Source organism: Trachymyrmex septentrionalis, unplaced genomic scaffold, assembly GCF_001594115.1.
Source record: "Trachymyrmex septentrionalis isolate Tsep2-gDNA-1 unplaced genomic scaffold, Tsep1.0 scaffold126, whole genome shotgun sequence".
Taxonomy (NCBI): domain Eukaryota; kingdom Metazoa; phylum Arthropoda; class Insecta; order Hymenoptera; family Formicidae; genus Trachymyrmex; species Trachymyrmex septentrionalis.
Genome location: NW_017304395.1, coordinates 1,363,889 through 1,385,235, shown reverse-complemented (window position 1 = coordinate 1,385,235; position 21,347 = coordinate 1,363,889). Strand labels below are relative to the sequence as shown.

Sequence of the window (21,347 nt, the reverse complement as noted above, 5' to 3'; positions counted from 1 at the left end):
AAAAAAATATTTGAAGGAAGAGCAAAAATATGACAACATTGAAAAAAATAAAAATAAATCAAATAAAAAATGCAATAAATTAACAAGAAATTTTACTTTACTGATGTTAGGTATTACAGCCTAATATATTGCCAAATCGATGTAAAATAACAATTAGATGTTTTTTGTGAGTTTTTTCAGAAAGTTTTTTCAGCCTCAGAAATAATTTTAATTTTAGAATATAAATTGGACGTTAGATAAATTAGATACAGAATTGGATACGAAGTGGACCGCTGCGATTAGTTATATAGTTATATATGGGTTTAAAAGGACAGAAGTCTGAAGTATTGAGTCTAAATTTGCAACTTTTGGAAGATAAATTTAAAAGTAAGGGTAAGACTTCAATTCGTTTTGAAATGGATTTACCATCCTGAACAGTATGAAAGTGACTTCTCTCAGGACTATCTCGAATTTATCGGGGGCATCAATAAGGAAATTGAAAGAAAATTGACACTTTTTCAATCTTCTAAGACTGAATTTTTTTTTCAAAGGATTTTCAGATTAATTTTCTCTCGTATCCTTTTTTGTTTCTCTCTTTAAGTTCTAGCAAAAAATCTGACATCATAGTCCGCGCCTTCTATAAATGGGTAATATTTGCTTTTTCGATAATAAATGCTTTTATTTCTGAAATTCTGTAGTAAATATAATGTAACCTATAAATACGCGCTAACATCATTATAAGTGTATTCTAAATATGGATCTATATATTCATTCTATGGATTTAAAAGACGCGACATTAGCCCAAAAAAGTGAAATAAAAAAATATAAAAATTCGATAAATATATTTAGACTAGATCAATGATAATCAAAAGAAACGAAATGAAAAGAAAGAAATCATTACATCCGTATAAATGTATATTATCAATTCTAATCCATCATTTCTCCCAAATTTCTGATTGCATCTATTCACTTCTCACAAATTCCACGTTTCTCTTATTATAGCAATTTCTTTTCATTCAAAGAAGACGAAATTCATAATGCGTGAAAGAGTCTTCAATTTAAAAAAGATAATTATTTTAAAAAGTAGACAAACAAAAGACATGTAAAAACTTGTTTTGATAACTCATTCATAATCACTTGGATTTTGCTAATATCGGTACTTATTTCCCGGATATATCTCGTATAGTTGCATTTTTCTCGAAAATAACGATTACTTTCCGTAAAATGTATGATGCGCATGTATCAATTTATACTCTCGTTATTCATCAAATGTTAAATTAGCTAACGATAAAATGATACATCATGCGTTTTATCCCGTAAACACATTGGCTGCGTTCAGCGGATTCAACAGTCGAGTGAGTTCTTATTGATGTATTCTTTTAGATCATCCAATCATCATTTTAGATCTGAAAGAATACACCAATAGCATGCTCACTCAACTGTTGAGTCCGCTGAACGCAGCTATTGGGTGCATCCAGATGCGCAATCACCCACTGAGTACTCATGGAGCTCTTTCATCTGATTGGCATATTCTGTTAAATCCTAAAATATAAATCAATCAAATGAAAGAGCTCCCCGAGTGTAGTGAACCTTAATCTTAAGAAATTCATCAATCACAGTCGAATGTCAGAAGAACAATCAACTATGATTGTTCAATTCCTTAAAGCTTAAGGCTTACTACGAGTACATCTATTGTGTTTACGGGGTTACAGAATGCAACTAAGTTTGAGTGTTTGAACAATCGGCAAAGAAACGAGATAAAATCCAAACGGTTAGCGAACGTTGTCCACATTATCCACTTATTACAGTATTACGCTAATTGTAAGATTTGTAAGAGATTATAAAATTTCGTAATAATAAAAGGTGAAGAAAACGGGCTAATAAGAGTAAAGTACTATAATCGTTGCGTAATTTTTATCGTATGTGTAAATCTTCAATTTATTTGGACATTTCAGCTCACGTTTGAGTTATCCTCAACAATACGTATAAACGTGAGTCGAAACGTCCAAATAAATTGAACGTGAATCGAAACGTCCAAATAAATTGAAGATTTGCACATACAAATTGCACAACGATAATACAGCGCTTCACTCTCATTAGTCTGTTTTCTTCGCCTTTTATTATTGTGACAATTACGAGAGTACATATAATTTTAAATTGTTATTTAAACTTGTATTTTTTAATTGTATTATAAGATTTTCTAAAATCTATCTTACCACCATAAGTTGGGGGTTGCGTCGGCGCGGGGACAAAGCCGGTCGGTGGATGCGGCGCCACCGGATACGCTGTAACATAAGGTAATACGTAATGCAGCTCTACCTGAATTCGCAGGTCGCGAATAGCATGTGTGTGTGTGTTCGATCTAAGCCAACATGGTACGTGGTACCACACTGCCAGAAAGGACGAGTGCCGGCGCAACCCGTCCGCGTCCCGACGCGGCACCGAAGAACGGAATCCGCACATAATCTTGGCAGATCGTAAATCCCGTCCGCGTCGAGTACGCGTAGAGCGCGTCGTCGAGATTAGGGGCGCGATTGGATTCTCTTTCTCGTTGTGGTTCCAAACCAATTCCATTTTTCTGCATTACCGTCTCAATATCAAAGTGGTCCGAACAAATTCGATAAAATTTTTTTGATTTTTGTTTTTCAGCTACTTGTAGCTGTTTGAAATGATTTCAGCAAATGTTCAATTTTTCAATTATTCCCGTTCTTTTGGGATTTGATATTTCTTGATCAATATAATCCATACTAGTGATTTACAGCACAATACACAAATTGCTAAAAGCCAAAATCAGTTCAGCAATTCGAGTTTTAGATACTCATTAAAAATATGTGTTTAACTAAGTGATATTTGTGATAACAAGATGAAGAATTGAAAAAAGTGTACAAGAAAACTAGTTTAAGATAGTAATTTTGAGCATCGTTCAATTCACATTTCATTTCCAAACAATTCTTTGAAAGCCACTTTCAGTTCTAGCTATTGTTATAAGTTGTTTTAGTTTATAACCACTTCGATGTCATTAATTCGAAATATTTCTTTCAGAATTAAATTCCCGGGTAACGTGCCCGAAGATAATATGAAAGACTTATGAAAGAGTGTTCTCGCCACATCGAAGAGATCGTCCAATGCGCCGCCGATCTCCAGAGTGGTACTCCCACACCCAAGTATATCTTACACATGACATACACCGTTTTGATCAAGATACTATTCAAAGCTCAAACAATGTTAGTCACTAAATAATGGTGAAAAGAAATAACCGAAGATATCGCGCCCGCCTGTCGCTCCCGGGGCCTTCCTTGAGCTCTATTTCGCCCGGCGTAAACTGCCGGGGCGCAGACGGGCTTCTTTATAAAAACATTTACAAGATGACCAACCACTCCTCTTATCCCGAAAGACACTCAATCTTTGCATTTATTTCTTATGAAATTGTGTATCCACACAAGCAACTAGTGTTTCCTAATCATTTTAGCTTATTATTTTGGCATGTATTTAAAAATTTGTTTTCAAATATGAAAATGTAAATCCTTCTTCATAAATATAAATAAAAATGAGAGGATATTAACCTTTGAGTAGGTTGCTACAGCACTCTACGCTGTAAGTTACCTTAAAAACCTTGTTCTCTGGAAAAGAAAAATAAAAAGAATTCAAAAGTCTTAAAGTTAATTATTTTTATATTTTTACATTCCTTTATCTTATAAAAATGAAATAATATAAATTTAGCTCTACACATACTGTTAAAAAATATTATTATGAAATAAAATTTGTTTGAAATATTCTGAACATCCCATTTACCTACTTAAAGGTTAAAAGGAAGAAAATTTCCGTGTAGAGTAACATTTTTTAAATAAGAAAAGAAAAGATAAAATATACTTATACTGCAACTGGATATATATTTATCCATATTTATTAATAAAGATACAATTTAAAAAAGTGATAGAAAAAAAGCCAGTGATTTTATCAACTTAAATCTGATAATTTCGATTTTAATTGTTTTCGATTTTTGGAATGTCTTTTTCTTTTCGAGAAGTTGATCACCTTGGACCATACCCATTCGAGGATCCATCGAGATCGCTAATAAATCGTCCACACAAATGGATCCACGATCAAGGAGTTAAAACGAATCGCACTCGAGAATAATTCGATAAAAAAATCTTCCCGAATTCATGTACTACCAAACTTTAATGAATTTGAATGTTCTTTGAAAGTTTATGAATTTTTGTTAGTCGAAGTTCAAAATCATTGCTCACAGAAAATTCAGACGATTATTCTCGAACAATGATTCGTCATTGAGCAACCTTTACTTCTAAAACTAAGATTTAATACGAAACCGATCTCAAAGCAAATAGCGTTACGCAATCAAGGTAGAAGCCAAATACATTCGTCTAAAAGGTTGAGCCTGAGGGATCCATGTAAGTAAGGCGTCAACAAACATTCGTTCAAGTATGTGCAATCTTTAAGATAAATTATTAACGTCTTGGATTCTTGCAACAAATAGATGCTTTTTTTAATCCATAAGAAGGTAAGGCTACATTATATCGATCGATATATTTTGCAGTTTAAGAGTGCTTGATACTCAATCGCATAAAATTTAGAATATTTCTATTGCCTGAGACGCTTTAATCTTAATTATTTATCTTAAGTCAGCTCATCTTTTTGCTATATAAAGATCCCACAAACTTGGAATCTGCATCAAAATTGAGATTTGTGATTCTTATTAGTATTATTTTTAGATATTGTTTTTTCGCATCTTCGAAAGTGTTTGATTGCGTCCTGCATTTATCCAAAACATCAACAATTTATTCATCTGTTTCATTTCATCAATCGTTAACCCGTTATATTCTAATCTACTTATCAACAATATCTTTACATTCATATTACATTTAATTTCCAGCAATATCTGAGAAAGTAATATAGTTTTCGAATATAAAGGGTTGAAGATTAATCCAAATGCAAATCGATCAATCCCGAGGCTCGACCGTGTTTAAAAAACAGAAAAACGACAAAAACAGAGCTAAAATAAAGCCAGGTACGAAGGATAACGGTTGCTCCAAAAAGTGATGTTAAAACAAGCCCAAGTATTCGAAGGACTCGCGATATGAAAACGGCAGTCCGCCTTAACATCATCATTATCATCATTGTCATCGTGTCATCGTTCTCGTCATCATCGCCGTTCTCATCATTGCCAGCAATGACGAGATGCGATTTCACAAGTCGAGCCGAGAAGAAGAGTCTCTATATGTCTCTCTTTCTCTTCTTTTCTATTTTCTTTTTTTGGGCGGTGAATGTGTAATTTATACAATGAGTATAGTGGTACGATGATTATGTATATATATATATAATATTTATATATGCATACATAGCGGTGGACTATGTATGCATATCGGGCTCCACACATTCAAAAAGTCGTGACAAGACTCAGCAAACCACAAATTTCTGCAAATATCCAGAGATAAAGGTTAAACATGATTAAAAGTTCCTCGGAATCGTGTGTAATAGTAAGTAAGTAACGTTGGCGACCGGCCGCATCGCGACGTCGCGAGACGTTCGGCCGCCTATTTCTTTCTCTAATTCTTTTAATTATCTAAACCGCGCCATGCGCCACGCACCGTCGCCATCGGGAGGCCAATTATCCTTCTGGATATTTCTACGTCAATATAATAATGTTGAGTTGCAACATTTTCGAGAGAGGAAAAATGTGCATATATAGAATTTGAGATAAGAGAAGAGTTACTAAGAGAAATTTTTATTTTTTTAAACCCTTTATAATTTTGTTTTCTCTCTTTCTCTCTTTCTCGATAGCCTTGGACTTTATCAATAAAATAACGTTCTCAAAAGACAAACATCGAAATCGTTGAAAAAAAGAATCGTTTCAAATAGATATATAAAAGATTTTTTTTACGAATTACAAAGTTACTGGAAAGTTAAAAAGCAGATATTTAAAAAATGAAAATTTTCTGTCCTCCGGATGTTGTCCGCGCGATTGCGCTGGTGCTGCATAGACATGTTGTACTCTAACATAAATGTCAACTCATACCAAATTGTTCATGATATGATCAAAAGCCGATCGAAATGGCGGAAACAAGCGATCCAATACAATATTTACACGATCATTTTGGCCGTGATTTCACGAGAAATTGTAACAGGTGGTACAAACGCAATAGTTGACGATTGATATATTTACATTTACAGATATTAGTATTAGCTAAGCTTCAGTAAAATTTCGAAAAATTTAAGAATATAAATTGGAAAAATTAGTTACAATACTTATAATTATAAAACAAAAAAGAAACAAGTAAATTTGGAAAATGAAAAAATTTAGGAAAAATCGGAAATTCAAAGATCTAGAAATCCAACGGCTCCTGCATACTTGCGTGGCAAGATGCAATGCGGTTAATAAATCGCTCACATTTCTAGAAAGAATATCTTCCGAGTTTGCACGGAAAAGGTTGAACTCGATCCAATTCTTGCCGCGTTTAGTGCGTAGAAGTCATAAAAATTAAAAAATCCAGAAATCTCCAATTTAAAGATTTAAGGAAATAAAGTTCTCAGACAATGAGGATAGCTACAGAATTGCATAGATTGCAATTTTCGATGATTCTTCATACTTGTGTTTCTCGATTAAAATTATGAAATTGAAGACAATCATCACATTAAACTCTCGGTTCTTTTACTCTATATTCTGTCAAGAATAATATAAATAAAAATTTCAAAAATTGGGACCACCTTGTACAAGCGAATTTGCTTAGGAATCTCTGCGGGTGTTCTGGATGCTGGTTCATCCGCATATTCGTGCAACCTTCGAGAAATAACAATTTAAGTGTCTATGTGTCACGGTGCAAACAATCATTGAATCAATCACAACCGATTGTAATATTAATGCTAGTTTACGACTTAATGTTAAAAGTGTCTATCGCTCTTTTCTTTCTCTCTCCCACACACACGCACACTCTCTTTCTCTTTCACTTCTTCGATTAGTCCCAATGAGCAGTTCGACACTATCCAGATACTATCTTACTTATGTCTTTTTTTTTTTCAATTATCTCTGTTTTCGCCGGTCCACATTAAACGACCAACAAAGAACAATTCAAAACTTGGTTTTTTTTTGCTGGACGACGATTCATCGAAATGCTTCCGTGGACAACAGACGTGTTCTCGAGACGAGCGGAGTCACCAGAAGCGTACTGGGAAACATAGATGTTGCAAATTTTACGAAACCGACCCGTGAAGTGAAAAATAAAAAATATCAAACATTTGTAACTCCAACAATAAAAGGAAAGAGAAAGATATACATTTTTTTTATATAAAAATCTTCAAACGTACGATAAATTGTCGAAAGAAAATTCAAGATTAAAGCGGAGAGCACAGACTCTTGCATAACGCATTACACATGAGGCATAAGAAATTGAACCAATCACAGTTCTTTATTTTATGGAAAGAAAGGAAATGAAGGACTTCGATTGGTACATTTTCTTATGCGTTATGTAAGAGTCTGTGCTCCCCGCTTAAGAATATCTCTTCGAAGCTATGTAAGAAATAAGTAAATGTAAGCAAGAGATAAATCTTTGTGTTTTCCCAAGATTTGTCCTTTCGCTGCCGATAATTCTGAATTCTCGTCGGCGAGAACACTTTCGTCGATCATATCGATTAGCGTATCAACGAATGCTATTTCGCTTAAGCTCACTATTAACAGTGTACATGATTACAAATTCTATCAATCATGCGCATGCAGTGATCGCGACGCTGAGAGACTTCGCCGCGATCAACCGATGGATTAATCTGAAACTATATACGAAAAAAAAAAAAAAAAACACGCGAATGTTGTAATATATATAAAATACAACGATTTTTCGAGACGTATGTGAAAAAAAGGAATCTTCACCGTCTAGGACGCGAACAAGTCTTCCAGGGCGATACCGAAATATCTACAAAATATAACTACGGTGATCACACAATACGATAATTTAAAAATGATGACACCAGTCCGCCCGATCTCCCGGATCGCCCTCGCCGACAAAGAGACGGGTGCGTCTCGAGGGAGAATCGAACGTGGATGAGGTAACAATGTCCAAAGCGAAACAGTGAGAACCGATTAAAACAGCATATTGAAAGGAAAAAAAAACATGCACGATTACAAATAACGATGGCAGGGCGCACGATCGTCCCTCCTTTCGATTTTTCTTTTTGTTCCCCTTTTCCCTCTCCCAAGGACGCGGACGATCGCGCTTTCTCCACCATTGAAGAAAAAACGTTCTTTTGAGCATGCGAGCGATACGAGATAAACAACTCGTAGAAAGATCAAAGCTTATACTTGCACAGAAGCACAGAAAAGCCTACTGAAGGATATTAAGGATGGAACGCAATTTCACTTTGAATTTTCCCGCCGTACAGCTGCCTTATCTCTTTTCTTTTTTCCTTTCTCGCTCTCTTTCTCTCTCTTTTTTTCTTCTCTCTTTGTCTTGAAGTCAGCTACGCGAAGTTCAGTGAGCTTGCAGCCCGACGGTAGGCGTGAGATTACGTTTCGTGATTCACCGCTTCTCTCACTACCAACTTTCAAAGTTAAAAACTACTCTCAAGCTACCGAAGAAACCAATCTAAGGTTACGCTATAATCATCGAAGAAGAAAGTCAAAGATATATGATATATCTGACGTCTATATATATCACGTGTCTACGACATGCAGCCGCTACCACAAATTTCCACATAGTTAATCACAACCTCGTGCTCTTTCTGTTTCGAGTTTTTTTTTCTTTTGAATTTTAGCGAGACTTTCAGCTCTTTGTAACTGTACCGTACAGTGTTTATGACACTCGGGAAACTTGTGACGCGGTTCAAAGCAACGCATGCACTATTTGTTAAAAGTGAGCTAGCAAGTTCCTAAGAGGACAAAAGTATCGTCAAAAGTATACACGCCCAGCTTACAATTAGATACAGCATTCGTGTACACCCGCCGTGAGGCCCGCCGTGCACGCGCGCGCGCAATCTATTACAAATTACTTTGTTATTATTTCAAAAGAATTCAATTTGGATAGATTCGACCAACAAGCTGCGTTGACATCAATAATCAAAAAAGACTAAAATTAATTTTCTGTTATTAATGATAATTAAGTTTCATGCACAATAAAAAGTTTCGATAATTCAAGATCCAGTAAAAATTGTACGCCACAAAATTCAATTTAATGTAATAATAATAATTGCCGATAAATGTTTTAATTTAATGGATATGAAAAAAATATCGTGATTACACGGAAAAGAAGAGCGAATGTGCGCGCACGCGCATATCGGGCGTAGAATAACGAAGAAAAAAAGGAAAAGTAAAAGAGTAAAAGAATAAAGCAGTCAGCCAGTATCACGAAATTCCAGTATACGAAATATTGATACACCCATATCAATATCTTACGACCATATTGATTTGGATATATAGCGACCTGCGCCTCCGATTTCCAAAAGCGCCCGGCCGAACAGCGCGAACACGTCACGTGACGTCCACGGCCATGAGAGTGGAAATAGATTTGAATCTCGTGCGCGCGCTCTTTCTCGTTAAATTCTTAATGGCATTGTACAAAATGGCATTTTGTCCGCTTTTCGCCATGTTTCTCAGAATAGAAAACTGGAAGAAACAGCCACGAATGTATCGGTCGTTGGCTCCGATCATGGAGAACCCCGTCTGATTCGAAAAATACGCGAATCTTTCGAGGAGACTTCAAAATGTAAACATGGCCGCATTGGAAGTCACGTAATCCGCGATTTGGGGCATTTTCTGTTCTAAATCGGAAGACGCCTGGTGCATTCTATATTTTTATGTACATTGAGACTGACAGAAAGCAAGCGATTGCTTTTAAAGACATCGTAAAAGAAGGGTAAAACTATCAGATTCGGCAGCAAGAATTTTCGAGAATTTGAAAACATCAGATCAGGTCTTTTTGATAGAATACAATAGCTATTTTACAAAATCCATTATTTTGAAAAATGCTATTTTGATAAATAGCAAAAATAAATAGCTTCTCTAACAGAGATACTTGGAGCGATATGTCATTTACGAAGATGTCCTGTTATAAGACAAAGAAGTGCACGAGAAACAATAATAGCTAGAGCAATCGATGTCTTTACATTAGCCTCAACATAACAGATATACATATTTATATATAATATATATATATATTTATGTGTGTGTATACGTAATATATGTTGGTATATAAACACGTAGTGAGTTAAGGTAATATATAGAGTAAGGTGAGGTTAGATACGTGGCTTAGGCTGCGCCGATCTCCGGAGCTCCACCTACTGACTGGGATCAAATCGTCTTTGTAATGGTCCGCTGCAAACATATTGACAGCCAAACTGTAGGCACTATCCCTCCGCTCAGCTGCTACATCGCCATAGGTATAAACGGTAGCAGACTCGCAGCAGTATATAATGTGTTATCTTCACATTACCAATAATCATCATTATGGTAAGGAGCGCATGTCAGCTCTCCACTTACAGGCTAAACTTTTACATATATCCTTACGATACTGCGCTTTATATAGGAGCGCAGCACCTGCTTTGGGGACCAGACTCGGTAATGAAATGTTGCATCGTCGAGGTATACCGTTCTTACGGCGCTAACATGAGAAAGTAATCTTTGCCGAAGCTATTCCAGGAGTGTTTCAGATTGCGTTCCATCGTGCGAAAGGAATAAAAACGTATCCGGAACGTCTGGAACGGCTTGAGCAAACAAAAACAGACGCTCAAGCGAACACTTCGACTCCAGTGTCTGTTCGATTGTTAGCGACAACAGAACTATTTGGTAAATTCTGATTCTTAAGCTCTAGGGATCCTTTAAATCATACACTTCATACATGGCGTTTGCGCATTCTCACTTTTTGTAACAAGCTCCTACATCTGTAAGAATATCACTGATTGTGAGTAATACAAAGAGATGACTTCCGGAGCTTCACAATTAATCTGATACAAACCGCGAATAAAAGAATGAATCTATATCCTTGGAATCTTTGTGGAAAATTCGTATTCTGATTCTTTATGTGTGTTATTTGCAAAAAAATTGAAATTTGACAATGACCTCGTTATTAATATAATCTAACGTACTAATATATATACATATATAATTTGTACTGTATGTTCATTAAATCAGATCAAAAATATATATTAATTGAACAAGAAAGAAAAGTTAAGACCTATCAATTTAATAATTCATGGCTCTCAGAATTCATGATACATCTCATTTTAATATGCAGTATTTTATATTAACAGAAATTAAAATATCTTACAAAAAAAATTCAAGCGCAAAGAGCCCAAGAATTTAGGAATAAAAAATGTAGAAATTATTATATAAAAGAAATATTTAAAAATTTGAGAATTGCAAATAACTGGGATTCCAAGAATTTCATTGTGAAGGAATCAGTTATCTATGAAAAAAGCAAATTCAGATACGCAGATTTATAAAGGAGGATGGATAAAATTATCGATTTTGGCTTAAATGATTGAATCTTTTTTATGTTTTCTTGTATTTCTTAATGTGCTGAATCATTTGCAAATTATTTTAATTTGCAGTTTATTTCAAATTGATCTAACAGGAACATGTTGAAAGTCGTATTAAACCTACAACACAATTTTTTCAAAAATTTGATCTTTGCAATTTACAATATTTTGCTAATAGTTTAGCTTAAACTTAACGTTTGCTTCAGCACATAAGAAAATAAAAAACACGCTTAAGAGAAAGATTCTATCACTTTGATCAATATCGACCTATCATATTGATTATTCAGGATATTGAATAAAATAGTCAAATTTTTTTTTAGAGTAATGGAATCTTTCTTACATATGTTTTTTTCGTATTTTTTGATATGCTGAATCATTTGCAAACATTAATTTCAAGCTGATGGAAAATATTAATGTAAAGGAAAATTGTATCTTTCTTACATATGTTTTTTCGTATTTTTTGATATGCTGAATCATTTGCAAACATTAATTTCAAGCTGATGGAAAATATTAATGTAAAGGAAAATTGTAATGTAAAGACCAGATTTTGACGAAATGGTGCTACTTTCAATGCAACTTAACTTTCAATATATTCCCATTAAATCAATTTGAAATAAATATTTGCAAATAATTCACTACATCAAAATTTACAAAAAACATGTACAAAAAAGGTTCCATCGCAGGCCAAATCCGGTAATTTTACCCATCTTCCTTTGCAAATCAAAGTAAATCGAGAAAGATGTAGATGCATAAAATCGAAAAATTTCATGAATACGAGAGGGATCAATAACGCAAAGATGTCAAAAATTTGAAAAAACAAAAATTAGAATTTGAAGATTCAGAAATACTGATTAAAAAATATATTGATAAAAATCGAAAGATTTACGAAAATATAATCTAAATAGAATTAACGAAAGTAATTCGTAATATAAATATAAGAAATTTGTCTCTCATTCTTTTTTCATTCTATCTCTTTCTCCCTCTCTCTCGTAAGAAAGAGAATGAACAACTCTCCGGAGGCCATTTTGTATTCTCAGTGCGATGCGCGGTATTGATTTGTCCTGTCAACCCGGGCCAGATATTCGAGCGGTCCTTGCTCGGCGGCCGGAGCCCAATGCACGAAGGGCAAGCGACGCCATGACTCGTTATAGGCCGTTCGCACCAGGAGTCGCATCGACGACGTCGCCTCAGGCAACGACCAGTCGAACCAAGTGACAAGTGGTGAGGTACGGCTTATCTCAACGAGCATATACGTGTGTATATGTATATGTATATGCGCGTGCGTGTGTGTCATATGCGTCGTGTACTTGTGTATGAACGCGCGTCTGTCGTACGCCCGTGTGAGTGCGTGTATATTTCCCTCTTTCTCTCAGTGTACATTACACGCAACTAAGTGGTAATGCGCGATTACAGCATATAGTTACCTTTCTTGTCGGTCATTATTGCTTAAAGTTTCACAATTTTACTAAAAAAAAGAAGTACGTTATTCCTAATTAAATCACCGGATTCGAGTCTCGCAACACTGTCGACCGACGGGAACGGCTGTGACACTTGACAGACACTAGCGCCGTTTATTGAGCGTTCCTGTGGCGGTGCGACAACGGACAGTCGCTGTCGCTTGCGCCCTACGTCTATTGGCCCGCAAATCCGACCAATAACAGAACACTTAACTTAATGGCGTATCAATATGTGTGCGCCTTGGGTATCAATCATGAAACTTTATCCCTAGAAGAGGAAAGTGAAAAGTGAAAATTTTAACCATTAAAGTTAATGGAGAAATTTTTCACTTTTCACTTTTTATTCTAGAAAAAAAGTTTCATGATTGATACCCAGGGAATTGATTGTGTATCTTGAAATGAGGTGAAAATTACAAAAGTGAAACAATTCACTAGAATATTATTCATAATTTAATTGGTCAATACCTACTAATCGTTGCTCACTTTTGTAATTTTCACCTCATTTCAAAATACACAATCGAGCCCCTGATCTTGAAGATAAAGCTCAACTTTTCCCTAAAGCGGAAAGTCACTGGAACTCAAATGAACTGAACTAGTCATAGTGTAACTTAGAGGCTTCAATAAAAAGAACAGAAAACAGAGAATAATGCCTGCGGCACACGATGCTTGTGGTGCTGTCAGCATCGCATCCAATACGGTGGTAAGATTCTAATCCAGCTAGCAATCCAGCAAGAAAACAAGCATCGTGTGTCGCCGGCTTAAGAATTTCAACCTATCAGAAATCATGTATTGTGGAATATACAGTTTCTGATAGATTGAAATTTTTATTCTCTGTTCTCTGTTTCCTGTTCTCTTTATTTAAGGGGCGCTGAGCCCCTTAGAACTGACGAGTGTGGGTGCTATTTCATTTTTGCGTTTTGGTAGTACGACAAATGTGTGCAGGACAAAGAGGGGTCGATTGTATATTTTCAAATGAGATAAAAATTACAAAAATGAGTAAATCCACTAGAATATTCATATTTAATTGGTCAATACCTAGTAACCTTTGCTCACTTTTGTAATTTTCACCTCCTTTCAAAATCCACAATTGACTCCCTGGATCTCGGATCTCTTTATTTTCTAATTAATCAACAAGCTTGAAAATTTTGCCGTATGACAGAAACGCACAAATAAAATAGCGGCCTATTAAGCTCAAAAGTTAAAACAAAATGCGAAAAAAAGCGATAACAGTAAGAATAACATTAAAATAATACTAATTTCAATCTATCAGAAATCAGATACGCTAAAATATACAGTTTCTGATAGGTCAAAATCGTGTAATGGTTTCTGCACACTGGATGCGGAAACGCTTGCTGCGTGGCAAAATGTGATGCAGTAGTAAATAAGCTTACAGCTCCTAATATATTCATTGATTACCGCGCTTCATTTTACCGTGCGGCAAGTGTTTCCGCGTCCAGTGTGCAGGAGGCAACCGGCGCGTTCAAGTCGACAAAGCGGCTAACTTGCTTGCAAAGCAAATGAATATGATTGGTTATTACTTATAAATCCAACCAATCATATTCAATCGCTCGGCGAGCAGACTAGCAGCTTTGTCCGGCTTGAACGCGCCTATTATTTCTATCGCTATCGCTATTCCTTCGCATTGTATCCGGAGCTTTAGCCCGGATTCTAAAAGCTTGTATTCACGATACTAGAAATCGATTTAAGATCTTGATCCGAGATAAAGTTACTAGATTTTGGATTGTGAACAGGTCTAGTTTCCACTAATAAGAACCAACCAACTACAGTCGAGTATTCTCCTGTACAGTCGAATGATAGAAGAATGCTCGACTGTAGTTGGTTCTTATATTCTGATCTGGTTTAAACCTTCGGTGGAAACTAGGCCAGTGTAACATTTTTTTAATTCGTTCAGTTTATTCGATTGGTCCGAATATAAATTCAGCACTACGCTGGATTAGTTTTTATTTGCCGAATACGATAATCTTAACACACTGAGACCGGCGTTCCATGAGCAAAAATTTACAGCGGAACTGCGAGACCAATCACAATCGCAGAAGAGAAAGCAGAGTAATGACTGCAAAGTTGTTGCCCTGTTCGCGCCTTGCATAAAATCCCCAAATATTTTGCACTTAAAATGAGATAAATACATATTTTGCCTTGAGAAGAGAAAAAGCAAAGATGTCGAGTGCCGAAAGTGGAAGCAACGCGAACAGGGGCCCTATTCTTGAACAAATATTGCATACGAAATTAGTAATTCCATATACAATCGACCAATCACGGTCAAGAAACTATCATTTTTGTATGCAAAAATTATTCGTAGATGTTCGAGAATAGGGATCCAGACCTATTGGTTGCTCTGTTTCGTTCCGCTGTAAATTTCCACGTCAGAGTGAAATCACACGGTACGGGAATCAGCATGCAGGACAGAGGATGCGTGATTCGAACAGTCAATCGTGGGAAAGACATGCAGGATAGAAAAATGCGGAAGAGCGCTGATTGGCTGTTCGAATGGGACGCCAGCCTGAAACAATGCGCACAAGCCGAATGCGTGGCACTGAAAAAGTTCGCACTCAGTGCACACTAGTCTGCCGAATATGCTATAGTGATTCTTTAATACGATTGGTTCCTACACTTAGATTTATCAAACAACTAAAGGCAAGAACCAACGTTAAGAGGCTTTTCACGCTAAAAGAAACAAGGAACAGAAGACAGAGAATAAGAATTTCAACCTATCAAAAACTGTGTATTTACACACAATATATGATTTCTGATAGGTTGGAATTTTATTCTCTGTTCTCTGTTTCCCTATCAATCATGAAACTTTTTTCTAGAATGAAAAGTTAAACATTTTTTCGTTAACTTCAATAGTTAAAATTTTCACTTTTTACTTTCCATTCTAGAGATAAAGTTTCATGATTGATACTCAGTTTCTTTTATTGTGCGGAGCTTCTAACTGATTAGTTTTCTCTGCTGAATGCTATTTTAAGTTCAAAAATGTTTAGGGATTTCAAATAACGCGAAGAGACCTATTATTTTTTACATAAAAACACATTGATCGAATATATATATTATTTTTGTCATGATTTAAGGAAAGCCGGTGAGCGTAGTGTTCTCTACATTTACCCAAAGCGTATAAAATCATGCAGTATCACAATTCGCAACGTAAGTAATGTCAAGTTAAATTGTAATATAAAGTATAATATATTATATGATACATGATAATTATACGCGCGGTTATTATAACTATTTTATTTACCACTTAAAAATATCAAATAGATATGAATCAGGGTTGGGAAGTAATTAGAGACGAAAATGACCGAAAAGATCTATAAATTTTGAATAAAATCTAATAATTATTTAGAGAATACATAAAATGTACTCAAAAATGATTACGACAACCTTAACAAAAATGTACTCATTCGACGCGTATTCACCCAAAACTGCCCAAAACAAAAGAATCTACGATACTATGACCCTGGGGATTTGATCGGAAACCCAAACAGGAGAAACTAAAGAATTTAACGAAAGAATCTAACAGAAAAACGCGGCGGTCGGCCTCGTGAATCGAGTTATTAAGCATTAAAGTTCGAGACTTTAGAGGTTAGGATATCTGTCATCTCGATTCTGTACAGCACACAAATTCTTTGCATTAACAGTGAATTTTTGTTTTTAAAGCAGTAAATTCGTAATTTTAAAGTATTCGTATTTTTAAAGAAATAAATTTGTGTTTGTAAAGCAAAGAATTTATGTAATTAAAGCAGAACGTATACATAGTGCTGTAATCGAGTTGAGATGACAGATATCGTAACCTGTAAAGCTCGAATTTTAACGCTTAATAATTCGATTCACAAGGTCGACCGCTGCGTTTTCTGTCAGATTTTTTCGTTTTGAGTGAATACGCGTCGAATGAGTATTTTTATTAAGATTTTAGCAGGAGGAGAGGTATTCTAAATAATTATCGTTTCAAAAATACATGGTATTTAATATATATTTAACAATAATTACCGTTTTAATGGTACATGGCTACGCTGCCCTCCCGAACAAAAAAAAAATATATCCTATCTGCTTCGGGCCTAACAGACTAGAAGTTGCAGCGTAGACAGTGTCTGCTTGGAATATTTCTATCCCAAAACAGTGAGATGTAAAAACAGTCTTTTTAGAGAGGTCTTTTTACTGTCTAGACTACAATTTCTAGACAATTAGGCTCCAAGCGAGTAGAATATGTTTTTTTTTTTCTGTTTGGGGCGGCGTAGCCGCTCCCGAATCCATAAACACTAGTCTATACACCCCACTGTTTACATGACAGATTTTCTAACTTCAACAACTACAATTATAGAAGTCGTGCACCCCTTTGCAGGGGGGGGGGGTGAGAGTCGGGGGTGAAAGTTGCTTTGCGTGGAAGTCAAAACCCATGTGGAATCGAACAATACAATTATAGTCCTCATTTTGCTTTTGTGACAGATTTCCTAATTTCAATAGTTGTCAACTTTAACGTTCAATATCTCGGTTCGCGGGACAGAGCGACACTTTTTTCTGCCAGATTCTTTCATTTCATGCAAAAACGCGTCGAATAGACCTAATTTTATTGATTTTTGAGGATGAGAATCTCTAAACTGTATAATTACCTATCTTCGATAGAATAAGCCTTTTCCGAGATCATTATGTACTAGTCGTCTGTCAAGAAATAACTTGATCGAATCGGCATCAAATTGATGTCGAAGTCAACAAAATTCCATCAAATCAAAATATTCCTCATTTGAAGCTTATTTTGATACAAAAACTTCATATGACCGAAACGGCTTAGTTTTAAAGATACACGATGTCAAAGTTGAAAAAAAATTTTGCTTTTCTCAAAAATTTTGAAAACCATTTGAACTATTTTGATGAAATAAAAATTTTGTTTAAATAAAATAGTTGTAAATTGAATAATTATATTGTGTCTTATGGAAGAAAGTTTTCTTTCTTCATCTTAGTAAAAACATAGAAGAGAAGGAGATATTATAGCTAGTATATACATTGTAGCCTCCCTTAATATCTCCGCTATTATTTAGCGAATCCTGATGATTACTTATGGAATTATTTATTCAGTAGCTCACCGTTACACCATTGTACTATATACCATTACTCAATAGCCGGCACTTATTATAATGCATTTTTACTTTCAAGTATTTTGAAACGTTTCTGAGGTACATTTTAGCATTTAATTACACCTACTTCCTCATTTTTCTTAAACTTGAGCGTATTATTACGCGAATATATATATTTTTAAGTGTGTTGTTTGTTACTTAACATTTTATTTGTCTGTATATATTTTGAATTATGCAAATTTAAACAATAGCATGGCATTTTGCTAATGTGGTCCTCTATGGATATTAATTACTCACGGCCTCTTTTTTGAGGTTTTTATATCAAAATAATTATTTGATAATCGATTGTAGCTCTACTGTTAATATATAATTTATATTATGTGGACTATTTTTAGTACTGAGATTTTTAGTACTGAGCATTTTATGCAGATGTTATGTGAATATACATACATTTAGGTAACTGTCCCTATTAATGTGCCTTTTAGCCAATTTGCTTATTACTGAATTAATTATTAAATATTGTAGCTTTAATTTTATCTGCTTGCAATTAATATTGGTTTTTCAAGTACTCCTTTTTTTTATAATATTTCTTTAATTAAAAAAATGTTAATACTTTATAATGTTTTTAGCAAAAATAGAAAACATGTCTCTATTAGTGAGTCTTCTAAGCGATGATGGCCTTATTAATGTGCCTCCAATTTGTGTGCCTATCCATTTGACTCATTTTAACATATAGTTACTAAAACAGGTAATAAATTAAAATTAATTGTATATTATTACATAAATCATTATTTTAATTATATTTATTTCAAAGTACACTCAAACTAAAAATAACACAACGTTCTCAGCACCAATACGGGACACATTAATAGGGACAAGCCTAAAATCTTACGGTACGTATTACTGAATTCACATAAATTCCTCATATCTTTCGAAAAATATTTAAAATACTTTAATACTCAAAAAATAAAATATTACCTTCGGTATTGTATGCATTAATATAACTTAACAAAAAAAATTTTTTTCTTATTTATTTGTGCTAGTTTTTTTTATGATTTATCGAAATACAAATGCACACTAATATAGAGACAGGCAAGTAATTGGGACAGGCACAGTAGTTGGGACACAGTTACCCTATTTGGATACATTCTAAAATATTTTACTTTTTTGTTAATTTTGTGACTCAATACTGTTTTTTAAATAAAATTAATTTTTTAAAGTTATTTTTATGGAAGGTCACATTACTACTCATGTTTTTCTTCGAGTCATTATGCAATGTCGCCACATTTTTATTAATAATGTCCTAAGTAATAAATATTTCGTAACTTTGAGTCGAGAATCGATCCAACAACATTTTAATAAATATAATTGTTAAGTTTCAAACTTAAATATTGATTATTAATAAAGTTATTGTGTAAAATGTAACTGTGTGCTGTTATAATACTACCTTCTTCTCTAATAAATAATAAATGTACAGTAATATTGTATAATAATTTTATTTAAACAATTGTTTCCTTCTATATACAAATAATGAAAATAATTATTGTTTTTATTTATGATATGTATACATCACCATCTTAGACAAATAAATTAATTATATATTTTCTGTTAGAGGATAAATATTTTATTATTCCGATATCGATTCGAAATTGTAAACACATAATTATTTTGAGATTAGTTTTTATATAATACTTTTAAGAAAATACTGGAGTCTGTATTACTGATAAAACGCGTTTTTGACGTTTTTGTTTCTGTTGAATTTCTTCATAGTAAAATGTATAATATGTACATTTGTATTAATGTATACTTGTGTATTTTAATGTATTTGTGTATCGCTGATGTATTTTGTATTCAAAGCTGGAAAAAATAAAAAATTACAGATTTCTTTATTCATTATATCTTAAGTGTGAGTCGCCATATTGAGATATAAAAATGGATTAAAAAAATCTATAATTTTTTTTTTTCCAGTTTTTGACACGAAATACACCAGCGACAAGTATATTAATATATTTTAATCGTGGAAAAGGAATTTTTATTTTGTGAAATTATGAAGAAATTCGACAGGAACAAAAACGTTAAAAACGCTAGTTTTATTGATAATATAGACGTATACTGCCCACTGACTTTGAAAACGTCGATGGATCCTACGAGTATATCTCGAGAAAATCATTCAATTTTCTTACAATCAGGCATTTATAATATATGTATATTTACTATATACCTAGTTACAAAAGTAAAAATAAGACGAGCGTCTACCAACTATGTATATTCGCTTTCAATGGAAAGCCCTTCCCTCTGTTCAGAAAGGGGACTTATCTAGACTTGTTTGTACCTATTAGACAGGCCAAAACAGCCGGGAATTATTTTCTGCCAGATAAATTTATCTTGTATATTATAAGGGAGGGGGAGTTTCGCTTGAATTGGATTGAAAAAAAAAAATTTTTTTACATTTTCTTAAAGTTTTACATTTCAAGAATACTCAGTTCAAATATTATGGTGATATTCGCAAAATTGACAAGTTACAAGACCTTAAAACGTGCAGGTAGAAATAATTCTTGGTAGAAAATAATTCTCGGCTGTTTTGGCCTGCCTAATAGGTACAAACAAGTCTAGATAAGATAAGATCTTTCTGAACAGAGAGATTCTTCCTAGATAAGATCCTCTTTCTGAACAGAGGGGAGGGATTTTCCACTCCAAAGCGAATCTATACATTGACAGAAGTATACGAGTCATCTGAAAAGTTTTGAACTTCAAAACATAAAAATGGCATTACTTGTCAAAACCCATTCTGGTACAATACAATCGTACATGTTTTCAAAAATACCTGTGAAAATTGTAGTTATTTTGGATGCTCAGTTGTTGTTTGATAATCAATGTCAATGTTTTTGTAAAAATGGAAAAAATCGAATATGCGCCATGACAAAAATTTACGAATTGTGATTCGATGATTTGATTGAACACTTACCAGATCTGGCCCCAACAATTTTTTTCTGTTTCCTAGGCTCAAAGTTTGGCTCGGATGATAGAGATTTTTATCAAACAAAAACACTTGACATCGATTGGCACAAATGACTGTCAAACAATAAATGAGTGTTCAAAATGGCTACAATTTTCACAAATATTTTTCAAAACATGTGCGATTGTAGTACCAGAATGGGTTTTGACAAGTAATGCCATTTTCATGTTGAGGATCAAAATTTTTCAGACGACCTATGTAGATCTATAAATAATTAATAATTAAAGTATTATAAAGTTAAAGTTATATCTAGTGGCAGAAAAGCTAATCTTGTTCAAGGGGAAGATTTTTTTAAAATTTTGTAAAGAGAAAGACGACGGACGACATATC

General features: G+C 34.1%; 2 protein-coding genes across 5 annotated transcripts in view; one reads left to right on the top strand and one right to left on the bottom strand.

The window, feature by feature from the left end:
- LOC108755825 (DAZ-associated protein 2-like) overlaps nt 1-13,023 on the bottom strand; it is a 33,106-nt gene extending 20,083 nt beyond the window's left edge. Inside the window, exons 1-2 of one of the 2 annotated variants that reach the window (XM_018499134.1) lie at nt 12,882-13,023; nt 2,196-2,264 (exon numbers count right to left, since the gene is read on the bottom strand). In XM_018499134.1, the coding sequence (XP_018354636.1) occupies nt 2,196-2,264; nt 12,882-12,897 (85 nt within the window). In that variant the 5' untranslated portion in view covers nt 12,898-13,023. Of the gene's footprint in view, nt 1-2,195; nt 2,554-12,881 lie in introns of those variants that run through there. The other variant, XM_018499127.1, reaches the window with a different exon arrangement.
- Nucleotides 13,024-15,856: 2,833 nt separating this feature from the next.
- The window catches only part of LOC108756374, an 18,461-nt gene continuing 12,970 nt past the window's right edge, over nt 15,857-21,347 (top strand). The window contains exon 1 of one of the 3 annotated variants that reach the window (XM_018500120.1): nt 15,857-16,076. In XM_018500120.1, the coding sequence (XP_018355622.1) occupies nt 16,055-16,076 (22 nt within the window). In that variant the 5' untranslated portion in view covers nt 15,857-16,054. Of the gene's footprint in view, nt 16,077-21,106; nt 21,216-21,347 lie in introns of those variants that run through there. The other 2 variants (XM_018500122.1, XM_018500121.1) reach the window with 2 other exon arrangements.